Source organism: Pelodiscus sinensis, chromosome 27, assembly GCF_052426305.1.
Source record: "Pelodiscus sinensis isolate ZL-2025 chromosome 27, ASM5242630v1, whole genome shotgun sequence".
Classification (NCBI taxonomy): domain Eukaryota; kingdom Metazoa; phylum Chordata; order Testudines; family Trionychidae; genus Pelodiscus; species Pelodiscus sinensis.
The window spans coordinates 16,363,680-16,389,111 of record NC_143078.1 but is presented as its reverse complement, the minus strand read 5'-3'; the positions used below and the strand labels follow the sequence as shown (position 1 = coordinate 16,389,111).

Here is a 25,432-nt window from a genome sequence, read left to right as displayed (position 1 = left end):
TGGGGCCAGGGCTGCCCCTTGGAAGGGGCCCCGCTCTCCTCTGCTGCGGAGGGGCTGTGCTGGATTTGATTTTGACAAATAAGGAGCAACCTGCTGGAAGCTGAAGGCAGCTGGGAGAAAGTGACTGTGAAATGGTCGAGTTCTTGAGCCTGAAGGATGGAGGGAGGGAATGTTTGAAGGGAAAACAACACAATAAGGATAATGGATTTAAAGGCAGCCAGCTCAGGGAGTTGGTAGGTTAAGATCCCATGGGAAAAACACCGTCTAAGGGGAAAAACAGTTCCAGACAGTTGGCCCTTTTTGAGACATTATTAAGGGCACAAAAGCAAACTATCCAGCTGCATCGGAAAGACAGGACGTATGGCAAGAGGCCACCCTGTGTTAACCAGGCGATCTTCATTGATCTGAAATGCCAAAACTGAACAAAAACAAACAAGAAAGAGAGAGAGCTACACTAGGTAGAAACTAGGGCAGATTACAGAGGATGGATGTAAACAAATAACACAAATATGTAGAGACAAAATTAGAAAGGCCAAGGCACAAAATGAGATTTAACTAGTTAGAGCCTTTGATCAGGGTCCCGCAGAATTGCTCTCTTCTGCCAGTATCAAAAGGGACCCATGCAAAGTTAAGGCAGGCCAGGATGGTGGCACTGGAGTTGTGTTCTCAAAGGCACGGTCCTCAACGGCTACTTCATCTGAGCATCTTCCAGGAAACGCCCACCTGGAAATCAAAGCTCTGGCATTTGGGGCAGAGAACTCCTGGCAATTCAGAGTGGCACTGTCTAGAAAGAGCCCGGTATTCCCGTCAGGTGCACACTGACGGTAAGAACCTTGAACAGCTGCATAGGGCCGTGGCCATCAGCCAATGTCTGTGGACCTTATTGTTTGCACAGTTTCATTTCATAATCTCTTATCACCCATCCCCCCCTTGGCCCACCTTGGGAGTGGCCAGACAGCTGTCCCAGGGTTGGGGTAGCAGAGTTAAGGCAGGCTCACTCCTGCCCTGATTGCACCACTCCCAAAAGCAGCTGGCAAGTACAACAGTGGCTCCATGTGCTGCCCTTCATCTACTGGCCCCAACCCCACAGCTTCCACTGACCCCGGTTCTCCATTATTGATCCCTGGGAGCTGCAGGAGCGGTGTCTGCAGCCAAGCACGGCATGTGGAGACCCCCTGCTCTGCCGCTCTCAGGGGCTGCAGGGACATGCCAGCCACTTCCAGGAGCACAATTGCCGCAGGGATAGTTACTCTAGGCATGACATTTGAGAACTCGCTGCTCCCAGAATTCCATGGAAGCAGAAGAGAGAAGTGACAATGATGAAATGCACAGACCAGTCGCACACTAAAAATAACCCACTTTGCAAGCAGTAAAGTAACAACCCCCCATGTACATGTTGGGCCAGGAGGTGAGGGGGAAGGACAGTGTGTTTGTGAGAGTGACAGATTTGCACTGCCAAGCCCCCTCCATCCCCTTCTCTCTGAGGAGATAGGGTACAGGAGTGGGGGGGAGGAGGGACACCCTGATGTCAGCGAGCGCCCCCTCTTCTCCCTCCCACAGCCTGCACCCCACACCCCAGGGGGGCAGCTCCGAGGCAGAGGGCAGGAGCAGCTTGACAGTGGGTGAAGAGGCAACTGAAGTGCCAGCACTTGAGAGCTTCCTGGCCAAACCAGTCAGGATCCCCTGCTAGAAGCTCCAAGATCTACTGGTAGACCCCAGTGTACTGGTTGGTGAGCACCGCTGACCATCCCTGACTGATGTCTGTTTAACCTGCTCTTAAATATCTCTAGAGATGGAGATCCAACAACCTCCCCAGGCAATTTATTCCAGTGTTTCACCACCCTGCCAGGTAGGAAGTTTTTCCTAATGTCCAACCTCAACCTCCCTTGCTGCAGTTTAAGCCCATTGCTGCTTCTTCTATCCACAGAGGCCAAGGAGGACAGTTTTTCACCCTCCTCCTTGTGACACCCTTTTAGATACCTGAAGACCACTATCATGTCCCTTTCAGTCTTCTCCTTTCCAAACTTCTCCCAGTTCTTTCAGCCTTCCTTCATAGGTCATGCTCTCTAGACCTTTAATCATTCTTGAGAGCACTCATGAGAAGTGGGTGCTTGTGCCATTGCAGGATTCCAACCCTGGTTCTGCCCAAAGCTCTTCTCTGGACCCTCTCCAATTTCTCCACATCTTTCCTGAAATGTGGTGCCCAGAACTGGACACAGTTCTCCAACTGAGGCCTAATCAGCTCACACTCATCCAAATGACAAACCTGAAAACCTTGTACATTCTCATACCTCACACCTTTGTGGATGTAGCTCCCCACCAAGATCTGACCCCCCTCAAAAGATCAGTCTTGATTTATTAGATCCCACCAGAGAAGCAGGAAGCCATAAGTAAAGAACCTATGGTATCTGAGGCAGGGTAACCTATGTAAAGGGGGGTATGTGTCAGTGTCCTGCTAAGATTTTCCAACCATGAGCAAAGTGAGTTTTGGCTTGTGCACCAATATTAGGTTATGTGCGCTGTTCGGATGTGCACCATTGTGACAGTATGGGCAGGCTGCGCCCAGAACCTAGCCAGGCTAAGTGCGGGTACCATGATGGGCCCTGCTGTTCTGTTTGAAGATTGAACCCTTGGGGTTCAATGATAGGATAACGAGCCTTGTGGATAAGGGAGAAGCGGTGGATGTCATATACCTAGACTTTAGTAAGGCATTTGATACGGTCTCGCATGATATTCTTATTGATAAACTAGGCAAATATAACTTAGATAGGGCCACGATAAGATGGGTGCATAATTGGCTGGATAACCATAGTCAGAGAGTTGTTGTTAACGGTTCTAAATCCTGCTGGAAAGGGATAACAAGTGGAGTTCCTCAAGGGTCTGTTTTGGGACCCGTACTGTTCAATATCTTCATCAATGATGTAGATATTGGGATAGAGAGTACGCTTATTAAGTTTGCAGATGATACCAAACTGGGTGGGGTTGCAACTTCTTTGGAGGATAGGGACATAATTCAAAATGAACTTAGCAAGTTAGAGAAATGGTCAGAGGTAAACAGGATGAGGTTTAATAAAGAGAAATGCAAAGTGCTCCACTTAGGAAGGAACAATCAGTTCCATACATACAAGATGGGAAGCGACTGTCTAGGAAGGAGCATGGCGGAAAGGGATCTAGGGGTCATAGTGGACCACAAGTTGAATGTGAGTCAACAGTGTGATGCTGTTGCAAAAAAAAGCAAATATGATTCTAGGTTGTATCAACAGGTGTGTTGTAAGCAAAACTCGTGAAGTCATTCTGCCGCTCTACTCTGCACTAGTTAGGCCTCAGCTGGAGTACTGTGTCCAGTTCTGGGCGCCACATTTCAAGAAAGATGTGGAGAAATTGGAAAGGGTACAGAGAAGAGCGACAAGAATGATTAAAGGTCTAGAGAACATGACCTATGAAGCCAGGCTTCATGAACTGGGCTTGTTTAGTTTGGAAAAAAGAAGATTAAGGGGGGACATGATAGCGGTTTTCAAATATCTAAAAGGGTGTCACAAGGAGGAAGGCGAAAATTTGTTCCTCTTGGTTTCTGAGGACAGGACAAGGAGTAATGGGCTTAAAGTGCAGCAGGGGAGGTTTAGATTGGACATTAGGAAAAAATTCCTAACTGTAAGGGTGGTCAAATATTGGAATAAATTGCCAAGGGAGGTGGTGGAATCTCCCTCTCTGGAGATATTTAAGAACAGGTTAGATAGACATCTGTCAGGGATGGTGTAGACGGAGCTTGGTCCTGCCTTGAGGGCGGAGGGCTGGACTTGATGACCTCTTGGGGTCCCTTCCAGTCCTATTATTCTATGATTCTATGAAAGGACACCATCTGAGGGTACAGAAATGGGCCCCACCTGATCTGTTAAAGAAGGCAGGACCTGGATGTGGAAGCCATGGTGCTGTGATCCCATACCAGGGCTGTGAGCACAAGCCAGAGACTATATGCCCTGGAAGGAAGCACAGTGTGCACGATTCAGCCAGAGCCGTGGTCACCAACCAGTAGATCATGAGCTACCAGTAGATGTCAGGGGCTCTAAGAGTAGCTCTTGAGCCCTCTCTGAACTGTGCGCCTGCACAGGTGAGTAGCTGCGAGGAATGGTGGGAGCTGGGAGGTTGGGAGGACTTAGTTCGAGTTAATGTTTGACTGCCGCGTGTAGCCGCGGGCAGTTAGTTCAGACTAAGGGGATTTAAAAATGGCGCCCGGACGGGAAGATGCAAATAAAGCCCGGGATATTTAAACTTCGAATGCTTACATTAGCCTCCCTAGTTCGAACTAGGGGGCTAGTGTAGACATACCCTCTATGATTAGCCAATTAGCCGTCATAAGACGGGATTTTCAGGTCTCTCCTCCACATCGGTCTTCTCTCCTGAGCCTCCGGTGCCTTGCTCCGTCTCTCTCTCTCCCCTCTTCTTACTGCCTCCCCCCTCTCTCTCTCAGCTCTCCTTTGCCTCCTGCCTCTCTCTTTCTCTTCTCCTCCCCCTCCTGCCTCTCACTCGGGGGACCGCAGAGCTCAAACGGCCATTTGGGCACCGCACTCCCCGTGCTGCATGGGGAGTGCGGAGCCCAAACGGTCGCTTGCGCCACTTGCTCCCACACGGCAGCCTGGCTGAGCGGCGCAGCAGTCAGCCGAGAGCCACGGCAGGAGGTGAAGGGGAGCACTCGCCATGCAGAGGGACCAGCCAGCATTTCAGCATTACAGGCTCACAGACATTGGGCTACTATATATAAGATCATTAGCCAATTAGCCCTTCATAAGACGGGATTTTCAGGTCTCTCTTCCACATTGGTCTTCTCTCCTGAGCCTCCGGTCTCCTGCTCCGTCTCTCTCTCTCTCTTTCTCTCTCTCTCTCTCCTCCTCCTCCTGCCTCCCCCCTCTCTCTCTCAGCTGTCCTCCGCCTTCTGCCTCTCTCTCCGTCTCTCTTTTTCTCTTCTCCCCCTCCTGCCTCTCACTCTCTCTCCGCTCTCTTCTGTCTCTGTTGGGGATGGATGCTTGTCCAGGCCCCGCCCCCTGAGCATGTACATCACCGCCCCATCCCCCTTCGCCTCCCACCGTGGCGCCCCGCTGACTTCTGCGCCGCTCAGCCAGGCCGCTGCATGGGAGCAAGCAGCGCAAATGGCCTCTTTCTCGCTTCACAAGCGGCGCAAATGGCCTCTGTTTCGCTTCTCCTCCTACTGCTTCGCCCTCTCTCTCTCTCGGCTCTCGTCCGCCTCCTGCCTCTCTCTCCGTCTCTCTCTTTCTCTTCTCCCCCTCCCACCTCTCACTCTGTGCTTCTCTTCTCCTCCTCCTGCTGCGTCTCTCTCACTCTCTCTCTCGCTGTCCTCCGCCTCCTGCGTTCTCCTCCGCGTCCTCTGTGTCTGCTCCGCTTTCCTCCTTTTGAGTCCGGCGCCCTTTCCTGACGTCAGAGACGCACGCTCGTCCAGGCCCCACCCCCTGGCTGTTCCCTCTGGGTGGCGCTGTTGCCTCCCGCCGTGGCGCAAAAGTCAGCCGAGCGCCATGTCGAGAGGCAACAGCGCCGCCCAGGGGAACTGCCAGCGTTTCAGCGTTACGGAGTCACAGACATTGGGCTACTATATATATGATTCTATACAGCGCCTAACTTCTGACTTCTGCTCATTTCTATCAGCTTCCCTTTTCTTCCATGTGTTACATGCATTCCCTTTGCTTTCACTGCCTTTACTTCCCTTCCAAACCAGGCTTGGTTTAATAAAGTACAGCCTTTTTCCTCACTTGTGGCTGTAGGGGTATCTGGGAAGATGTGCTTAAATGATTCCCATTTATCTTTCACGTTTTTCTGATTGGCTTCATCTTCCCCGGTGATTTGGCTTGTAATTGTTTTAGCTTTGCAAAATTGGCCCATTAGCACACCAAGTATCTCTATTACTGTGCTGGGTCTGTCTGCTTGCACATTATAAATGTGAGCCAGACGTGGTTACTTGTGCCTAAGCTAGCCCTGAGTTTTAGTTCTGTGAGCAGTCCCTCTTTTATCTGTTAGGACAAGGTCTAAGATAGAATCCCCTCATGGGCACTTTCTGAGTTAGGAAATTGTCCTCTATAATGTTTAGAAATTCCCAGGATGGTTCAGAACGGACAGCAGGAGACCTCCCGTCACAGATTAAAGTCCCCCACGATCACCCATTTCCCTACACAGATTACGTTTGTGTGTGAGGAGTTGGTCATCCTGTTCCCAATGTGATTTGGGGGTAGCAGACACCAACTAATATGCCATCTAGTGATTTATCTGTTAGGATGTTGACCATTAGTATTAGCAAATTATCAGTGCCTGGGAAATAGGGGTGTAATAGTGTAGTCAATTAACCAATAAGCAAAAGCGTATAGGTTACTGCTATAGACTACACGCATTTCCCCTCCCACCCACTTGCCAGTAATTTTTTAGCAGGCTGGCCAGCAGTCTGGATCAGTCCTGGCTTGAAACGGGTCCGGGACCTATCCCTGCTGCGTTTCTGCATTTAAAGTTTTAAAAGCTGGGCAGGCAGGCAGCCCGGCTCAGTTCCGACTCGCACCAGGGAGCTCAGATCCGCCCTAGACAGGGCTGCTACCACCCCGCACTGCTTTCTCTTTCTCAGAGGCAACAGCACAGGGTGACAGGCAGCTGGTCCACAAGGGGAGCTGGTTTTAAAACTGGCTTCCCTCGAGGACCAGCTCCCACCTGGCACCCTGCACTGTTGCCTCTGATACAACGGCAGCAGCGCAGGGTGGCAGGGGGCTCCTCAGGAGTGAGGCCGGAGTGCACTGGCTGCCAGCCGAGCCCCCGGGGCTATAGAGAGTCGAGTAACCGATAAGCATTCTTGAGGTTACTTGACTATTCAATGAACCGATATTTAATATCCCTCGTGTAATGGGCTGGATCAGACTGTCACCAGTGTGCACTGATCACCACTTTTATCAGTGAAAGAGAGAGATGCACAGCTGTTGCTCTCCACCCCTCCCTGGTAACAATTATTTACTCTGCCTTTGATAATAAACAAAAGAGTTTTATTAAGTACAAACAGCAGGATGTAGGTGCTCACCAGTGAAAACAGACAGATCAACGCAAATTACAGATCTAAAATAAAGCAGAACATGCCAGTTAAGCCTAATAAGCCTAATCAGAGAAAGTGTTACAAATCATCCTAGGTACGTTAGCGCTGATCTTTTCTCTAGCTTGGGTCTAACAGCTTTGTGTGTATTCTCTTAGGGTAGGTGGCAGTTTCAAAAGCTAGCTGAAGACAATCATTGATTGCTCCTGTGACGTAGTGGGGGTGCTGTTACAGTCACTGCTGTAGTGTGTGTGTGTGTGTGTGTGTGTGTGTGTGTGTACCTCAGTTTCCCCACCTGCAGCTCTCTCTGCATGAGGGAGGAGAGGCCAGGCATGACTCACAGTGGAAGTATGTGAGTATCTCACTTCCTGGGGACCAAGTGACAAGAGATTCACTGTGGGTCTGGGAGCAGAACAGTGCAGGAGGCGGAGCTGCCTGGGGAGCTGAGGGAAGGTGAGTTAGTCTTGGCTGGGCTAGGACGAGTGAGGAAAGGGGTGATGCCCCCCCCAGAGGAATAAGGCTTCCTGCTCTGGCTCCAGTGTTAACATTGATCCTAAGCTAAGCTGTCTCTCTGGGAACCAATACACCTACTCTACTTGCTAGGGATGGAGGTGCAGGGTCGGGGGCTCCCGAGACGCCATCACAGTTTCCCATCCCTTAAATCGATGGTCACCAACCAGGCGATCAGGATCGACTGGTAGATCTTGGAGACTCTGACAGGTGATCCTGACTGGTTTGGCCAAGAGGCTGTCAAACGCAGTACGGTGCCCCTCCCCCCACTGCTGTGCATCTCCTGCCCTCTGCCTTGGAACTGCCCCTCCCTGGGAGCCTCCTGCATGCAGTACAGAGCAGGGAAGGGAGAGGAGGGTGCTGATGTCAGGGTGCCCCATCTCCCACCCTGTATTCTATCTCCACAGAACGGGGGGGGGGGGCACAACAGGGCTTGGGATGCAGGGAGTTTGCTGGCTGCTTTTGGGAGTGGTGCAGGGCTACAGGGCGGCGGGGGGGGGGGGGGGGGGGGAGGGGAGAGCCTGCCTTAGCCCCACTGCACCATCACCATCACCCAGGAACAGCTTGAGATAAGCAGTGACCAGCTGGAGCCAGCTCTGATCCCCTGCCCCAGTCATGAACCTCCTCCTGCACCCAAGCCTCTGCCCCAGGCCCCTGCCACTCCACGCTGCTGCCTCTCCTGCCCCTGTATCAGAGGCAGCAGTGCAGGGTGCCAGGTGGAAGCTGGTCCATGAGGGGAGCCAGTTTTAAAAACAGCTCCCCTCGTGGACCTGCTCAGAGCCCCTCCCACACTCCAAATCCTTAGCCGAAGACCAGAGCCTGTGCCCCAAGCCTCTGCCTCTGCTTGGGGAAAGGGAGGGGAAATGGGGGAGGGAGCAAGGGCAGGGACTTGGAGAAGGGGCACAGAGGAGACAGGGCAAGAGTGTTTGTGTGTGAGGTAGAGCCTGGGTTGAACTCTAGTTCTAAAAGAGTTCCTGTGCTTAAAAGGTTGGAGACCACTGCCTTCATAGAATGTCCCCAGGGTGGACATTCCCTCCATCCCCATGGAAAAATACCAAATTCAAGATGGATTCCAACACCAGGAAGCAGGGCCACAGGCCTTTGTAGGTCCAACCACAGTTTGGGCTTACAGGAGAATCAAAACCATTTACAGATCATTGTCTTGAGCACTGGGCCACTAAGTTCCTTAAGTACCACTAATGGCTTTCACTAGAACATCTAGAATTAATAAAACAGGTGTCCACTTACCATTTCTAACTTCACATATAAATATGATACATGCACACAGATAGATGATATGCATTGGACATGGGCTCTTGGATGATAGGTTACTTGCCCTGTTTTGCTTAAAGCATATTCAAGTTATGCATATTCATACTCAAAAACATATTTCCATAAAATATGGGGGTGTAGCATCACAAGGTAATGCCATTTTTCTTCCCCCGCCCCTTTTGCCCATTCCATCCGTCCTAACTAGGTTATAACCCTCGGCCATAACCCATGCCAGTCATAGGAATTATCCCATCTGATTTCATTAACACTGAACTTGTGCTCCTCAATGAGTAGCCCCAGTTCCTCTGGTTTGTGATGCAGGCTCCCAGCACCAGTGTACAGGCAAGTCCTGAAGTTCCACTTCTCATGTCATAGCTTCATAGAACTGGAAGGGACCTCAAGAGGTCATAAGTCCAGTCCCCTGCCCTCACGGCAGGACCAAGCATTGTCTAGACCATCCCTGACAGATGTCTGTCCAGCGTCCTCTTAAATATCTCCAGAGATGGAGATTCCACAACCTTCCTGGGCAACTTATTCCCTGACAGGAAGTTTTTCCTAATGTCCAACCTAAACCTCCCTTGCTGCAGTTTAAGCCTATTGCTTCTTATCCTATCTCAGACGCCAAGGAGAACTATTTTTCTCTCTCCTCCTTGTAACATTCTTTTAGATACTTGAAAACTGCTGTCATGTCCCCCCTCAGTCTTCTCCTTTCCAAATTAAATAAACCTTATTCTTTCAATCTTCCCTCATAGGTTGTGTTTTCTAGATCTTTAATCATTCTTGTCGCTCTTCTCTGGACCTTCTCCAATTTCTCCACATCTTTCTTGAATGTGGTGCCCAGAACACAATACTCTAGTTGAGGCCTAATCAGCACAGAGCAGAGCGGAAGAATGACTTCTTGTGTTGCTCACAACACTCCTGTAAATGCATCCCAGAATCATGTTTGGGTTTTTTTACAACAGTGTCACATTGTTGACTCATGTTTAACTTGTGGTCCACTATGACCCCTTTCTGCGGGGCTCCTTCCCAGACGGTCGCTTCCCATTCTGTATGTGTGAGAACCGGATTGTTCCTTCCTAAGTGGAGCACTTTGCATTTGTCCTTATTAAACTGCATCCTATTGACCTCAGACCATTTCTCTAGTTTGTCCAGATCATTGTGAATTCTGACCCTACCCTCCAAAGCACTTGCAGCCCCTCCCAGCTTGGGATCATCTGCGGATTTAATACTTGTCCTCTCTATGCCAACACCTAAATTGGGTCCTTCCCAGTGCAAGTGAATCACCTGTAAATCACCCCTGGCTCCATTGGCGCCAATGGGCCAGTCCCAGCGGGGTCAGTCCACCAGACCTCTGTTGGCATCAGGCCCCTCCGGTGTCCAGTGGCCCAGCTCTGCGGGAGCCCACGGAGCAGTGCTGAGTATGGTCAGTTAATGGGGCGCTTTGGAGGCCAGCCGTGAATGACCAGCCCCTAGATTAGGATGCTCATTAGAGCCTCTCAGAAATTCCTTCCAAGTAAGTCCCAGCTGCCAGCTCCTGCATTCGAACCATTCGCCAGCCCCGTCTAATGCCAGTTCTGGAAAATGCTCCTGGCCACATCCCCCTGTGTCTGACACTGGCTCCCTTCGGCCTTTGGCAGCCAGCAGCCACCAAAAGTCACGCTCATTGCATCAGCAGCCTGCTTGACGCCATCCCCTCTGGCAGCGCCAGGAAAAGCTCCTGCAGTGGAACCCAGAGCACAGGCAGCAATGCACCAGCAGCCCCCAGAAGGGGACAGAGGAAGGGGAAGGCAGGGAGGGGTGATGGAGCAGGGGGAGCAGGTGCCACATGGAGGTGATGGAGCCTGGAAGCCTATGGCTGGGACAGTGAAGCCAAGAGGTGGTGGTGAGGGGGAGGAAAGCTGGTAGAGTGGAGTGAGGGGCTACGGGGACAGGGCCAGCCTGGGCAGAAGAGGATCCGGGGTCTAGGGCCGGGGGCCTCTCAGCACAGGGCTGGCCCAGGACGGGGGTATCTTGGGCTGCTCAGAAGTCCTCTCTTTTCTCCTGCAGTGGGATTCCAGGGAAAAAATGTGGCACCATCATCCTGTCGGCCGAGGAGCTGGGCAACTGCCGGGTGAGTTGTGGTCACTGTGCTGCCAGCGGGACTCAGCCGGGCAGCTGCTGGGAGACTCAGAAAACCCGGCAGTGCTGACCCCAGGGCGGTGCTAGGGACGCTGTGCTACAGGGGTAGGGAGGTAGCAGGGGGCTCTGCCCTCGCACGTAGTGCTGACCCCAGGACGGTGCTAGGGACGCTGTGCTATGGGGGTAGGGAGGTAGCAGGGGGCTCTGCCCTCTCACGTAGTGCTGACCCCAGGGCGGTGCTAGGGACGCTGTGCTACGGGGGTAGGGAGGTAGCAGGGGGGCTCTGCCCTCTCACGTAGTGCTGACCCCAGGGCGGTGCTAGGGACGCTGTGCTACGGGGGTAGGGAGGTAGCAGGGGGGCTCTGCCCTCTCACGTAGTGCTGACCCCAGGGCGGTGCTAGGGACGCTGTGCTACGGGGGTAGGGAGGTAGCAGGGGGGCTCTGCCCTCGCACGTAGTGCTGACCCCAGGGCGGTGCTAGGGACGCTGTGCTATGGGGGTAGGGAGGTAGCAGGGGGCTCTGCCCTCGCACGTAGTGCTGACCCCAGGGCGGTGCTAGGGACGCTGTGCTACGGGGGTAGGGAGGTAGCAGGGGGGCTCTGCCCTCTCACGTAGTGCTGACCCCAGGGCGGTGCTAGGGACGCTGTGCTACGGGGGTAGGGAGGTAGCAGGGGGGCTCTGCCCTCGCACGTAGTGCTGACCCCAGGGCGGTGCTAGGGACGCTGTGCTACGGGGGTAGGGAGGTAGCAGGGGGGCTCTGCCCTCTCACGTAGTGCTGACCCCAGGGCGGTGCTAGGGACGCTGTGCTATGGGGGTAGGGAGGTAGCAGGGGGCTCTGCCCTCGCACGTAGTGCTGACCCCAGGGCGGTGCTAGGGACGCTGTGCTACGGGGGTAGGGAGGTAGCAGGGGGCTCTGCCCTCTCACGTAGTGCTGACCCCAGGGCGGTGCTAGGGACGCTGTGCTACGGGGGTAGGGAGGTAGCAGGGGGCTCTGCCCTCGCACGTAGTGCTGACCCCAGGGCGGTGCTAGGGACGCTGTGCTACGGGGGTAGGGAGGTAGCAGGGGGCTCTGCCCTCGCACGTAGTGCTGACCCCAGGGCGGTGCTACGGACGCTGTGCTACGGGGGTAGGGAGGTAGCAGGGGGGCTCTGCCCTCTCACGTAGTGCTGACCCCAGGGCGGTGCTAGGGACGCTGTGCTATGGGGGTAGGGAGGTAGCAGGGGGCTCTGCCCTCGCACGTAGTGCTGACCCCAGGGCGGTGCTAGGGACGCTGTGCTATGGGGGTAGGGAGGTAGCAGGGGGCTCTGCCCTCGCACGTAGTGCTGACCCCAGGGCGGTGCTAGGGACGCTGTGCTACGGGGGTAGGGAGGTAGCAGGGGGCTCTGCCCTCGCACGTAGTGCTGACCCCAGGGCGGTGCTAGGGACGCTGTGCTACGGGGGTAGGGAGGTAGCAGGGGGCTCTGCCCTCGCACGTAGTGCTGACCCCAGGACGGTGCTAGGGACGCTGTGCTATGGGGGTAGGGAGGTAGCAGGGGGCTCTGCCCTCTCACGTAGTGCTGACCCCAGGGCGGTGCTAGGGACGCTGTGCTACGGGGGTAGGGAGGGTAGCAGGGGGGCTCTGCCCTCGCACGTAGTGCTGACCCCAGGGCGGTGCTAGGGACGCTGTGCTATGGGGGTAGGGAGGTAGCAGGGGGCTCTGCCCTCTCACGTAGTGCTGACCCCAGGGCGGTGCTAGGGACGCTGTGCTATGGGGGTAGGGAGGTAGCAGGGGGGCTCTGCCCTCGCACGTAGTGCTGACCCCAGGGCGGTGCTAGGGACGCTGTGCTACGGGGGTAGGGAGGTGGCAGGGGGGCTCTGCCCTCGCACGTAGTGCTGACCCCAGGGCGGTGCTAGGGACGCTGTGCTACGGGGGTAGGAGGGTAGCAGGGGGCTCTGCCCTCGCACATAGTGCTGACCCCAGGGCGGTGCTAGGGACGCTGTGCTACGGGGGTAGGGAGGCAGCAGGGGGCTCTGCCCTCGCACGTAGTGCTGACCCCAGGGCGGTGCTAGGGACGCTGTGCTACGGGGGTAGGGAGGTAGCAGGGGGCTCTGCCCTCGCACGTAGTGCTGACCCCAGGGCGGTGCTAGGGACGCTGTGCTACGGGGGTAGGGAGGTAGCAGGGGGCTCTGCCCTCGCACGTAGTGCTGACCCCAGGGCGGTGCTAGGGACGCTGTGCTACGGGGGTAGGGAGGTAGCAGGGGGGCTCTGCCCTCGCACGTAGTGCTGACCCCAGGGCGGTGCTAGGGACGCTGTGCTACGGGGGTAGGGAGGTAGCAGGGGGCTCTGCCCTCTCACGTAGTGCTGACCCCAGGGCGGTGCTAGGGACGCTGTGCTACGGGGGTAGGAGGGTAGCAGGGGGCTCTGCCCTCGCACGTAGTGCTGACCCCAGGGCGGTGCTAGGGACGCTGTGCTACGGGGGTAGGAGGGTAGCAGGGGGCTCTGCCCTCGCACGTAGTGCTGACCCCAGGGCGGTGCTAGGGACGCTGTGCTATGGGGGGGGGCGTAGCAGGGGGGCTCTGCCCTCGCACGTAGTGCTGACCCCAGGGCGGTGCTAGGGACGCTGTGCTACGGGGGTAGGGAGGTAGCAGGGGGCTCTGCCCTCTCACATAGTGCTGACCCCAGGGCGGTGCTAGGGACGCTGTGCTACGGGGGTAGGGAGGTAGCAGGGGGCTCTGCCCTCGCACGTAGTGCTGACCCCAGGGCGGTGCTAGGGACGCTGTGCTACGGGGGTAGGGAGGTGGCAGGGGGCTCTGCCCTCACACGTAGTGCTGACCCCAGGGCGGTGCTAGGGACGCTGTGCTATGGGGGTAGGGAGGTAGCAGGGGGCTCTGCCCTCGCACGTAGTGCTGACCCCAGGGCGGTGCTAGGGACGCTGTGCTATGGGGGTAGGGAGGTAGCAGGGGGGCTCTGCCCTCGCACGTAGTGCTGAGCCCAGGGCGGTGCTAGGGACGCTGTGCTATGGGGGGGGGGCGTAGCAGGGGGGCTCTGCCCTCGCACGTAGTGCTGACCCCAGGGCGGTGCTAGGGACGCTGTGCTATGGAGGGGGGAGGGTAGCAGGGGGGTTCTGCCCTCGCACGTAGTGCTGACCCCAGGGCGGTGCTAGGGACGCTGTGCTACGGGGGTAGGGAGGTAGCAGGGGGCTCTGCCCTCGCACGTAGTGCTGACCCCAGGGCGGTGCTAGGGACGCTGTGCTACGGGGGTAGGGAGGTAGCAGGGGGCTCTGCCCTCTCACGTAGTGCTGACCCCAGGGCGGTGCTAGGGACGCTGTGCTACGGGGGTAGGGAGGTAGCAGGGGGCTCTGCCCTCGCACGTAGTGCTGACCCCAGGGCGGTGCTAGGGACGCTGTGCTACGGGGGTAGGGAGGTAGCAGGGGGCTCTGCCCTCGCACGTAGTGCTGACCCCAGGGCGGTGCTACGGACGCTGTGCTACGGGGGTAGGGAGGTAGCAGGGGGGCTCTGCCCTCTCACGTAGTGCTGACCCCAGGGCGGTGCTAGGGACGCTGTGCTATGGGGGTAGGGAGGTAGCAGGGGGCTCTGCCCTCGCACGTAGTGCTGACCCCAGGGCGGTGCTAGGGACGCTGTGCTATGGGGGTAGGGAGGTAGCAGGGGGCTCTGCCCTCTCACGTAGTGCTGACCCCAGGGCGGTGCTAGGGACGCTGTGCTACGGGGGTAGGGAGGGTAGCAGGGGGGCTCTGCCCTCGCACGTAGTGCTGACCCCAGGGCGGTGCTAGGGACGCTGTGCTATGGGGGTAGGGAGGTAGCAGGGGGCTCTGCCCTCTCACGTAGTGCTGACCCCAGGGCGGTGCTAGGGACGCTGTGCTATGGGGGTAGGGGGGTAGCAGGGGGCTCTGCCCTCGCACGTAGTGCTGACCCCAGGGCGGTGCTAGGGACGCTGTGCTACGGGGGTAGGGAGGTAGCAGGGGGGCTCTGCCCTCGCACGTAGTGCTGACCCCAGGGCGGTGCTAGGGACGCTGTGCTACGGGGGTAGGGAGGTAGCAGGGGGGCTCTGCCCTCGCACGTAGTGCTGACCCCAGGGCGGTGCTAGGGACGCTGTGCTACGGGGGTAGGGAGGTAGCAGGGGGGCTCTGCCCTCGCACGTAGTGCTGACCCCAGGGCGGTGCTAGGGACGCTGTGCTATGGGGGTAGGGAGGTAGCAGGGGGGCTCTGCCCTCGCACGTAGTGCTGACCCCAGGGCGGTGCTAGGGACGCTGTGCTACGGGGATAGGGAGGTGGCAGGGGGGCTCTGCCCTCGCACGTAGTGCTGACCCCAGGGCGGTGCTAGGGACGCTGTGCTACGGGGGTAGGGAGGTAGCAGGGGGGCTCTGCCCTCGCACGTAGTGCTGACCCCAGGGCGGTGCTAGGGACGCTGTGCTATGGAGGGGGGAGGGTAGCAGGGGGGTTCTGCCCTCGCACGTAGTGCTGACCCCAGGGCGGTGCTAGGGACGCTGTGCTACGGGGGTAGGGAGGTAGCAGGGGGCTCTGCCCTCGCACGTAGTGCTGACCCCAGGGCGGTGCTAGGGACGCTGTGCTACGGGGGTAGGGAGGTAGCAGGGGGCTCTGCCCTCTCACGTAGTGCTGACCCCAGGGCGGTGCTAGGGACGCTGTGCTACGGGGGTAGGGAGGTAGCAGGGGGCTCTGCCCTCGCACGTAGTGCTGACCCCAGGGCGGTGCTAGGGACGCTGTGCTACGGGGGTAGGGAGGTAGCAGGGGGCTCTGCCCTCGCACGTAGTGCTGACCCCAGGGCGGTGCTACGGACGCTGTGCTACGGGGGTAGGGAGGTAGCAGGGGGGCTCTGCCCTCTCACGTAGTGCTGACCCCAGGGCGGTGCTAGGGACGCTGTGCTATGGGGGTAGGGAGGTAGCAGGGGGCTCTGCCCTCGCACGTAGTGCTGACCCCAGGGCGGTGCTAGGGACGCTGTGCTATGGGGGTAGGGAGGTAGCAGGGGGCTCTGCCCTCTCACGTAGTGCTGACCCCAGGGCGGTGCTAGGGACGCTGTGCTACGGGGGTAGGGAGGGTAGCAGGGGGGCTCTGCCCTCGCACGTAGTGCTGACCCCAGGGCGGTGCTAGGGACGCTGTGCTATGGGGGTAGGGAGGTAGCAGGGGGCTCTGCCCTCTCACGTAGTGCTGACCCCAGGGCGGTGCTAGGGACGCTGTGCTATGGGGGTAGGGGGGTAGCAGGGGGCTCTGCCCTCGCACGTAGTGCTGACCCCAGGGCGGTGCTAGGGACGCTGTGCTACGGGGGTAGGGAGGTAGCAGGGGGGCTCTGCCCTCGCACGTAGTGCTGACCCCAGGGCGGTGCTAGGGACGCTGTGCTACGGGGGTAGGGAGGTAGCAGGGGGGCTCTGCCCTCGCACGTAGTGCTGACCCCAGGGCGGTGCTAGGGACGCTGTGCTACGGGGGTAGGGAGGTAGCAGGGGGCTCTGCCCTCGCACGTAGTGCTGACCCCAGGGCGGTGCTAGGGACGCTGTGCTACGGGGGTAGGGAGGTAGCAGGGGGGCTCTGCCCTCGCACGTAGTGCTGACCCCAGGGCGGTGCTAGGGACGCTGTGCTACGGGGGTAGGGAGGTAGCAGGGGGGCTCTGCCCTCGCACGTAGTGCTGACCCCAGGGCGGTGCTAGGGACGCTGTGCTATGGGGGTAGGGAGGTAGCAGGGGGGCTCTGCCCTCGCACGTAGTGCTGACCCCAGGGCGGTGCTAGGGACGCTGTGCTACGGGGATAGGGAGGTGGCAGGGGGGCTCTGCCCTCGCACGTAGTGCTGACCCCAGGGCGGTGCTAGGGACGCTGTGCTACGGGGGTAGGGAGGTAGCAGGGGGGCTCTGCCCTCGCACGTAGTGCTGACCCCAGGGCGGTGCTAGGGACGCTGTGCTACGGGGGTAGGGAGGTAGCAGGGGGCTCTGCCCTCGCACGTAGTGCTGACCCCAGGGCGGTGCTAGGGACGCTGTGCTACGGGGGTAGGGAGGTAGCAGGGGGCTCTGCCCTCACACGTAGTGCTGACCCCAGGGCGGTGCTAGGGACGCTGTGCTACGGGGGTAGGGAGGTAGCAGGGGGCTCTGCCCTCGCACGTAGTGCTGACCCCAGGGCGGTGCTAGGGACGCTGTGCTATGGAGGGGGGAGGGTAGCAGGGGGGTTCTGCCCTCGCACGTAGTGCTGACCCCAGGGCGGTGCTAGGGACGCTGTGCTACGGGGGTAGGGAGGTAGCAGGGGGCTCTGCCCTCTCACGTAGTGCTGACCCCAGGGCGGTGCTAGGGGCACTGTGCTACGGGGGTAGGGAGGTAGCAGGGGGCTCTGCCCTCGCACGTAGTGCTGACCCCAGGGCGGTGCTAGGGACGCTGTGCTACGGGGGTAGGGAGGTAGCAGGGGGCTCTGCCCTCGCACGTAGTGCTGACCCCAGGGCGGTGCTAGGGACGCTGTGCTACGGGGGTAGGGAGGTAGCAGGGGGCTCTGCCCTCGCACGTAGTGCTGACCCCAGGGCGGTGCTAGGGACGCTGTGCTATGGGGGTAGGGAGGTAGCAGGGGGGCTCTGCCCTCTCACGTAGTGCTGACCCCAGGGCGGTGCTAGGGGCACTGTGCTACGGGGGTAGGGAGGTAGCAGGGGGCTCTGCCCTCGCACGTAGTGCTGACCCCAGGGCGGTGCTAGGGACGCTGTGCTACGGGGGTAGGGAGGTAGCAGGGGGCTCTGCCCTCACACGTAGTGCTGACCCCAGGGCGGTGCTAGGGACGTTGTGCTACGGGGGTAGGGAGGTAGCAGGGGGCTCTGCCCTCACACGTAGTGCTGACCCCAGGGCGGTGCTAGGGACGCTGTGCTATGGGGGTAGGGAGGTAGCAGGGGGCTCTGCCCTCGCACGTAGTGCTGAGCCCAGGGCGGTGCTAGGGACGCTGTGCTATGGGGGGGGGGGGCGTAGCAGGGGGGCTCTGCCCTCGCACGTAGTGCTGACCCCAGGGCGGTGCTAGGGACGCTGTGCTATGGAGGGGGGAGGGTAGCAGGGGGGTTCTGCCCTCGCACGTAGTGCTGACCCCAGGGCGGTGCTAGGGACGCTGTGCTACGGGGGTAGGGAGGTAGCAGGGGGTTCTGCCCTCTCACGTAGTGCTGACCCCAGGGCGGTGCTAGGGGCACTGTGCTACGGGGGTAGGGAGGTAGCAGGGGGCTCTGCCCTCGCACGTAGTGCTGACCCCAGGGCGGTGCTAGGGACGCTGTGCTACGGGGGTAGGGAGGTAGCAGGGGGCTCTGCCCTCGCACGTAGTGCTGACCCCAGGACGGTGCTAGGGACGCTGTGCTACGGGGGTAGGGAGGTAGCAGGGGGCTCTGCCCTCGCACGTAGTGCTGACCCCAGGGCGGTGCTAGGGACGCTGTGCTATGGGGGTAGGGAGGTAGCAGGGGGGTTCTGCCCTCGCACGTAGTGCTGACCCCAGGGCGGTGCTAGGGGCACTGTGCTACGGGGGTAGGGAGGTAGCAGGGGGCTCTGCCCTCGCACGTAGTGCTGACCCCAGGACGGTGCTAGGGACGCTGTGCTACGGGGGTAGGGAGGTAGCAGGGGGCTCTGCCCTCGCACGTAGTGCTGACCCCAGGACGGTGCTAGGGACGCTGTGCTACGGGGGTAGGGAGGTAGCAGGGGGGCTCTGCCCTCGCACGTAGTGCTGACCCCAGGGCGGTGCTAGGGACGCTGTGCTACGGGGGTAGGGAGGTAGCAGGGGGGCTCTGCCCTCGCACGTAGTGCTGACCCCAGGACGGTGCTAGGGACGCTGTGCTACGGGGGTAGGGAGGTAGCAGGGGGCTCTGCCCTCGCACGTAGTGCTGACCCCAGGACGGTGCTAGGGACGCTGTGCTACGGGGGTAGGGAGGTAGCAGGGGGCTCTGCCCTCTCACGTAGTGCTGACCCCAGGGCGGTGCTAGGGACGCTGTGCTATGGGGGTAGGGAGGTAGCAGGGGGCTCTGCCCTCTCACATAGTGCTGACCCCAGGGCGGTGCTAGGGACGCTGTGCTACGGGGGTAGGGAGGTAGCAGGGGGCTCTGCCCTCACACGTAGTGCTGACCCCAGGGCGGTGCTAGGGACGCTGTGCTATGGGGGTAGGGAGGTAGCAGGGGGGCTCTGCCCTCGCACGTAGTGCTGACCCCAGGGCGGTGCTAGGGACGCTGTGCTACGGGGGTAGGGAGGTAGCAGGGGGCTCTGCCCTCGCACGTAGTGCTGACCCCAGGGCGGTGCTAGGGACGCTGTGCTACGGGGGTAGGGAGGTAGCAGGGGGCTCTGCCCTCGCACGTAGTGCTGACCCCAGGGCGGTGCTAGGGACGCTGTGCTACGGGGGTAGGGAGGTAGCAGGGGACTCTGCCCTCGCACGTAGTGCTGACCCCAGGACGGTGCTAGGGACGCTGTGCTACGGGGGTAGGGAGGTAGCAGGGGGCTCTGCCCTCGCACGTAGTGCTGACCCCAGGGCGGTGCTAGGGACGCTGTGCTACGGGGGTAGGGAGGTAGCAGGGGGCTCTGCCCTCGCACGTAGTGCTGACCCCTGGGCGGTGCTAGGGACGCTGTGCTATGGGGGTAGGGAGGTAGCAGGGGGCTCTGCCCTCGCACGTAGTGCTGACCCCAGGGCGGTGCTAGGGACGCTGTGCTACGGGGGTAGGGAGGTAGCAGGGGGCTCTGCCCTCTCACGTAGTGCGGTGCTAGGGACGCTGTGCTACGGGGGTAGGGAGGTAGCAGGGGGCTCTGCCCTCGCACGTAGTGCTGACCCCAGGGCGGTGCTAGGGACGCTGTGCTACGGGGGTAGGGAGGTAGCAGGGGGCTCTGCCCTCGCACGTAGTGCTGACCCCACGGCGGTGCTAGGGACGCTGTGCTACGGGGGTAGGGAGGTAGCAGGGGGGCTCTGCCCTCGCACGTAGTGCTGACCCCAGGGCGGTGCTAGGGACGCTGTGCTACGGGGGTAGGGAGGTAGCAGGGGGCTCTGCCCTCTCACGTAGTGCTGACCCCAGGGCGGTGCTAGGGACGCTGTGCTATGGGGGTAGGGAGGTAGCAGGGGGGCTCTGCCCTCGCACGTAGTGCTGACCCCAGGGCGGTGCTAGGGACGCTGTGCTACGGGGGTAGGGAGGTAGCAGGGGGGCTCTGCCCTCGCAGGTAGTGCTGACCCCAGGGCGGTGCTAGGGACGCTGTGCTACGGGGGTAGGGAGGTAGCAGGGGGGCTCTGCCCTCGCACGTAGTGCTGACCCCAGGGCGGTGCTAGGGACGCTGTGCTACGGGGGTAGGGAGGTAGCAGGGGGGCTCTGCCCTCGCACGTAGTGCTGACCCCAGGGCGGTGCTAGGGACGCTGTGCTACGGGGGTAGGGGGGTAGCAGGGGGCTCTGCCCTCGCACGTAGTGCTGACCCCAGGGCGGTGCTAGGGAAGCTGTGCCACGGGGGTAGGGAGGTAGCAGGGGGCTCTGCCCTCGCACGTAGTGCTGACCCCAGGGCGGTGCTAGGGACGCTGTGCTATGGGGGTAGGGAGGTAGCAGGGGGCTCTGCCCTCGCACGTAGTGCTGACCCCAGGGCGGTGCTAGGGACGCTGTGCTACGGGGGTAGGGAGGTAGCAGGGGGGCTCTGCCCTCGCACATAGTGCTGACCCCAGGGCGGTGCTAGGGACGCTGTGCTACGGGGGTAGGGAGGTAGCAGGGGGCTCTGCCCTCGCACGTAGTGCTGACCCCAGGACGGTGCTAGGGACGCTGTGCTACGGGGGTAGGGAGGTAGCAGGGGGCTCTGCCCTCGCACGTAGTGCTGACCCCAGGGCGGTGCTAGGGACGCTGTGCTACGGGGGTAGGGAGGTAGCAGGGGGGCTCTGCCCTCGCACGTAGTGCTGACCCCAGGGCGGTGCTAGGGACGCTGTGCTACGGGGGTAGGGAGGTAGCAGGGGGCTCTGCCCTCGCACGTAGTGCTGACCCCAGGGCGGTGCTAGGGACGCTGTGCTACGGGGGTAGGGAGGTAGCAGGGGGCTCTGCCCTCGCACGTAGTGCTGACCCCAGGGCGGTGCTAGGGACGCTGTGCTATGGGGGTAGGGAGGTAGCAGGGGGGCTCTGCCCTCTCACGTAGTGCTGACCCCAGGGCGGTGCTAGGGACGCTGTGCTACGGGGGTAGGGAGGTAGCAGGGGGCTCTGCCCTCGCACGTAGTGGTGACCCCAGGACGGTGCTAGGGACGCTGTGCTACGGGGGTAGGGAGGTAGCAGGGGGCTCTGCCCTCGCACGTAGTGCTGACCCCAGGGCGGTGCTAGGGACGCTGTGCTATGGGGGTAGGGAGGTAGCAGGGGGCTCTGCCCTCGCACGTAGTGCTGACCCCAGGGCGGTGCTAGGGACGCTGTGCTACGGGGGTAGGGAGGTAGCAGGGGGCTCTGCCCTCGCACGTAGTGCTGACCCCAGGGCGGTGCTAGGGACGCTGTGCTACGGGGGTAGGGAGGTAGCAGGGGGCTCTGCCCTCGCACGTAGTGCTGAGCCCAGGGCGGTGCTAGGGGCGCTGTGCTATGGGGGTAGGGAGGTAGCAGGGGGCTCTGCCCTCGCACGTAGTGCTGACCCCAGGGCGGTGCTAGGGACGCTGTGCTACGGGGGTAGGGAGGTAGCAGGGGGCTCTGCCCTCTCACGTAGTGCTGACCCCAGGGCGGTGCTAGGGACGCTGTGCTACGGGGGTAGGGAGGTAGCAGGGGGCTCTGCCCTCTCACGTAGTGCTGACCCCAGGGCGGTGCTAGGGACGCTGTGCTACGGGGGTAGGGAGGTAGCAGGGGGGCTCTGCCCTCGCACGTAGTGCTGACCCCAGGGCGGTGCTAGGGACGCTGTGCTACGGGGGTAGGGAGGTAGCAGGGGGCTCTGCCCTCGCACGTAGTGCTGACCCCAGGGCGGTGCTAGGGACGCTGTGCTATGGGGCTAGGGAGGTAGCAGGGGGGCTCTGCCCTCGCACGTAGTGCTGACCCCAGGGCGGTGCTAGGGACGCTGTGCTATGGGGGTAGGGAGGTAGCAGGGGGGCTCTGCCCTCGCACGTAGTGCTGACCCCAGGGCGGTGCTAGGGACGCTGTGCTACGGGGGTAGGGAGGTAGCAGGGGGGCTCTGCCCTCGCACGTAGTGCTGACCCCAGGGCGGTGCTAGGGACGCTGTGCTACGGGGGTAGGGAGGTAGCAGGGGGCTCTGCCCTCGCACGTAGTGCTGACCCCAGGGTAGTGCTAGGGACGCTGTGCTATGGGGGTAGGGAGGTAGCAGGGGGGCTCTGCCCTCGCACGTAGTGCTGACCCCAGGGCGGTGCTAGGGACGCTGTGCTATGGGGGTAGGGAGGTAGCAGGGGGCTCTGCCCTCGCACGTAGTGCTGACCCCAGGGCGGTGCTAGGGACGCTGTGCTACGGGGGTAGGGAGGTAGCAGGGGGGCTCTGCCCTCGCACGTAGTGCTGACCCCAGGGCGGTGCTAGGGACGCTGTGCTATGGGGGTAGGGAGGTAGCAGGGGGCTCTGCCCTCGCACGTAGTGCTGACCCCAGGGCGGTGCTAGGGACGCTGACTACAGAAGCATTGTGGACGGTGAACCAGGCTGGTCTGTCTCTTCTGGGGAATGTGGTGCTTGGCTGAGGTTGGTTTGCCCACCCCACAGGCCGATCTCAATGCCACTGTGTGGTCCAAGGGGGCAGGAAGACTCCCCGGTGGCTGCCCCCACTGCTGTCCCATGCTGTGCTGCCCTCTGGGCACCGGCCTGATCCCTCTCTCCCCCTGCACGGATTGCAGAGGCCCTGGTCCATCCCCTGCTGCCATCTACTTGACCCTCAGTGGCTGCTTTCCACGCACACAGGCGGAGTTGCCCGCTCTGAGCCTCAGCTGGGCCCCAGCCGCTGACCGGTGCGTTGGCTCCGAGCCGGCTGGAAGCTCGGGGCAGAGGCTGCAGGGAGCACAGCCAGGCTGGGAACACTCATTGCAGGAGGAAGCCATGCTCCGCGTGAGGAGGGATAACGACTCCTGATTAATATTTCATCATGTAATCTCGGTGAGAAAGGGCCAGGAGTCGGCGGGGAGGGCGTGAGGAGCATGGTGCAGCCAGGGCATTTTCTTGTCTTGCTTTGTTCTTTTTCTAAACACTTGTGGCTGAACATAATGTGCTAAGAGACGGACAGAATGCAAGCAAGGGCCAGGCAAGTGTTCCCCCCTCTCCTCCCCGCACAGCCCTGCTGCTGCCCCTTAGTCCTGACCCTTCTATCCCAGCCCTGAGCTCCCCCAAGCTCTTCCGGTGCCCCTCAGTCCTTCCTGACCCCGGCTGTCCCAGCCCTGGGCTCCCCACATCCAGCTCTGCCAGTGCCCCTCAGTCCTGTCCCTGCTATCCCAGCCCTGGACCCCCCACATGCAGACCCACTACTGCCCCTCAGTCCTGTCCCTGCTATCCCAGCCCTGGACCCCCCACATGCAGACCCGCTACTGCCCCTCAGTCCTGTCCCTGCTATCTCAGCTCTGGGCTTCCCCAAGCTTTGCCAGTGCCCCTCAGTTCTTCCTGACCCCTTGTGATGGATAGGAGGAGGCTGGCCAGCACCCAGTGACTAAGGGGTTAAACTCAGGTAGCTAGCAAGGTTGTTGGTAGGGAGCCAGGAAGAACCAATGGGGATAGAATGCTGAAATCTGAATTGTGCATGATACCCTGTCTGCTTTCTTTGGGTGGGAGAGTTACACCAGGAGTTGGGAGACAGTGAATGAATTAAACCCAGGCTGGACTACCGTGCCTCCAAGGAATTTGGGGCACGGAAGTGGACTGAACCAAGAAGGGATCGTGAGTAAATAAAGGGGAAAGGGAATCTAGTGATGAGCAGGGTAATTTTTCTTTATTTTGTGGGTTGGTTTGAACTGCTCTTTGTGAATCTGTGCCTCCCTTCCCCCATTCACCATCTAAGAATTGTTCCCAGAGATTGTCTCTGTGCTTTCATTTGTTTTCCTTGGTTGCTCTGTACCATCTAGCTACCAAGTGTGCTTTATCAAGTATGTCTTTTGGTTTGTAATAAAAATCACTTTTTAAGGTGATGATTTGATTCTTGTGTCCTGGAAGGGGACAGCAGGTCTGTCTGTATGCCTCAGCTAAGAAGTCAGCTGCAGTTTGGTTTTCTCTTCTCTTGTTCTTCAAGCTCTCTCGTGGTAAAAGAGCTTGGGGCACCCTTGGGGGAGAATTCAAGTGTTTCCTCCCTGGTTTTAAGGTAAATCACTTGATGGTCAAAAGCTTCAGAGAGGTAGCCAACTTAGTCTGTCACAGGAAAAACTTAAAAACCAACAGTTGGTCTGGTAGCACCTTAAAGACTAACAAAACATGTAGATGGGATCATGAGCTTTGGTGGGCACAGCCCACTTCTTCAGATGACGGGAGTATTAGAAGTCCAGATCCAAGAATAAATAAGGGGGGGAGGAAAGGGGAGGAACTCAGCTACCCCCCAAAGTAAGTAAATCTGGGTACGTCTACACTAGCCCCCTAGTTCGAACTAGGGTGGCTAACATAGGCATTCGAAGTTGCAAATGAAGCCTGGGATTTAAATATCCCGGGCTTCATTTGCATCTTCCCGGGCGCCACCATTTTTAAAAGTCCCTTAGTCTGAACTCCGTGCCCGTGGCTACATGCGGCTCGGAGCAGGTAGTTCAAATTAGGATCTCTAATTCGAACTACCGTTACACCCTCGTGTGTCGGGGGCTCTGAAAGGGTTAATTGGAGGGTGGGTCTGACCCAGTTCCGGGTGAGGTCAGCTGGGGAAGCGCTGGGTGGTTCCTGTGCAGAGAGCGAGCTGAAGTACCCCCAGCGCGCTGGCTGTGTATGTGGGGCTGAAGGAGCCCTAGTGCGCTGGCTGTGGGTGTGGGGCTGGAGAACCCCTAGCGTGCTGGCTGTGGGTGTGGGGCGAGGGCCCTAGTGCGCTGGCTGTGGGTGTGGGGTTGGGGAGCCCTAGCGCGCTGGCTGTGGGTGTGGGGTTGGGGGAACCCTAGTGCGCTGGCTGTGGGTGTGGGGCAAGGGCCCTAGCGCGCTGGCTGTGGGTGTGGGGTGAGGGCCCTAGCGCGCTGGCTGTGGGTGTGGGGCGAGGGCCCTAGCGTGCTGGCTGTGGGTGTGGGGCGAGGGCCCTAGCGCGCTGGCTGTGGGTGTGGGGTGAGGGCCCTAGCGCGCTGGCTGTGGGTGTGGGGGAGGGCCCTAGCGCGCTGGCTGTGGGTGTGGGGCGAGGGCCCTAGCGCGCTGCCTGTGGGTGTGTGGCGAGGGCCCTAGCGCGCTGGCTGTGGGTGTGGGGCGAGGGCCCTAGCGCGCTGGCTGTGGGTGTGGGGCGAGGCCCCTAGCGCGCTGGCTGTGGGTGTGGGGCAGGGCCCTAGCGCGCTGGCTGTGGGTGTGGGGCAGGGCCCTAGCGCGCTGGCTGTGGGTGTGGGGCAGGGCCCTAGCGCGCTGGCTGTGCGTGTGGGGCAGGGCCCTAGCGCACTGGCTGTGGGTGTGGGGCGAG

General features: G+C 60.0%; 1 protein-coding gene across 1 annotated transcript in view; it reads left to right on the top strand.

The window, feature by feature from the left end:
* The window catches only part of CPNE5 (copine 5), a 181,423-nt gene that overhangs the window by 74,387 nt on the left and 81,604 nt on the right, over positions 1-25,432 (top strand). The window contains exon 8 of the mRNA XM_075910080.2: positions 10,898-10,961. Within this exon, the coding sequence (XP_075766195.1) occupies positions 10,898-10,961 (64 nt within the window). The remainder of the gene's footprint in view (positions 1-10,897; positions 10,962-25,432) is intronic.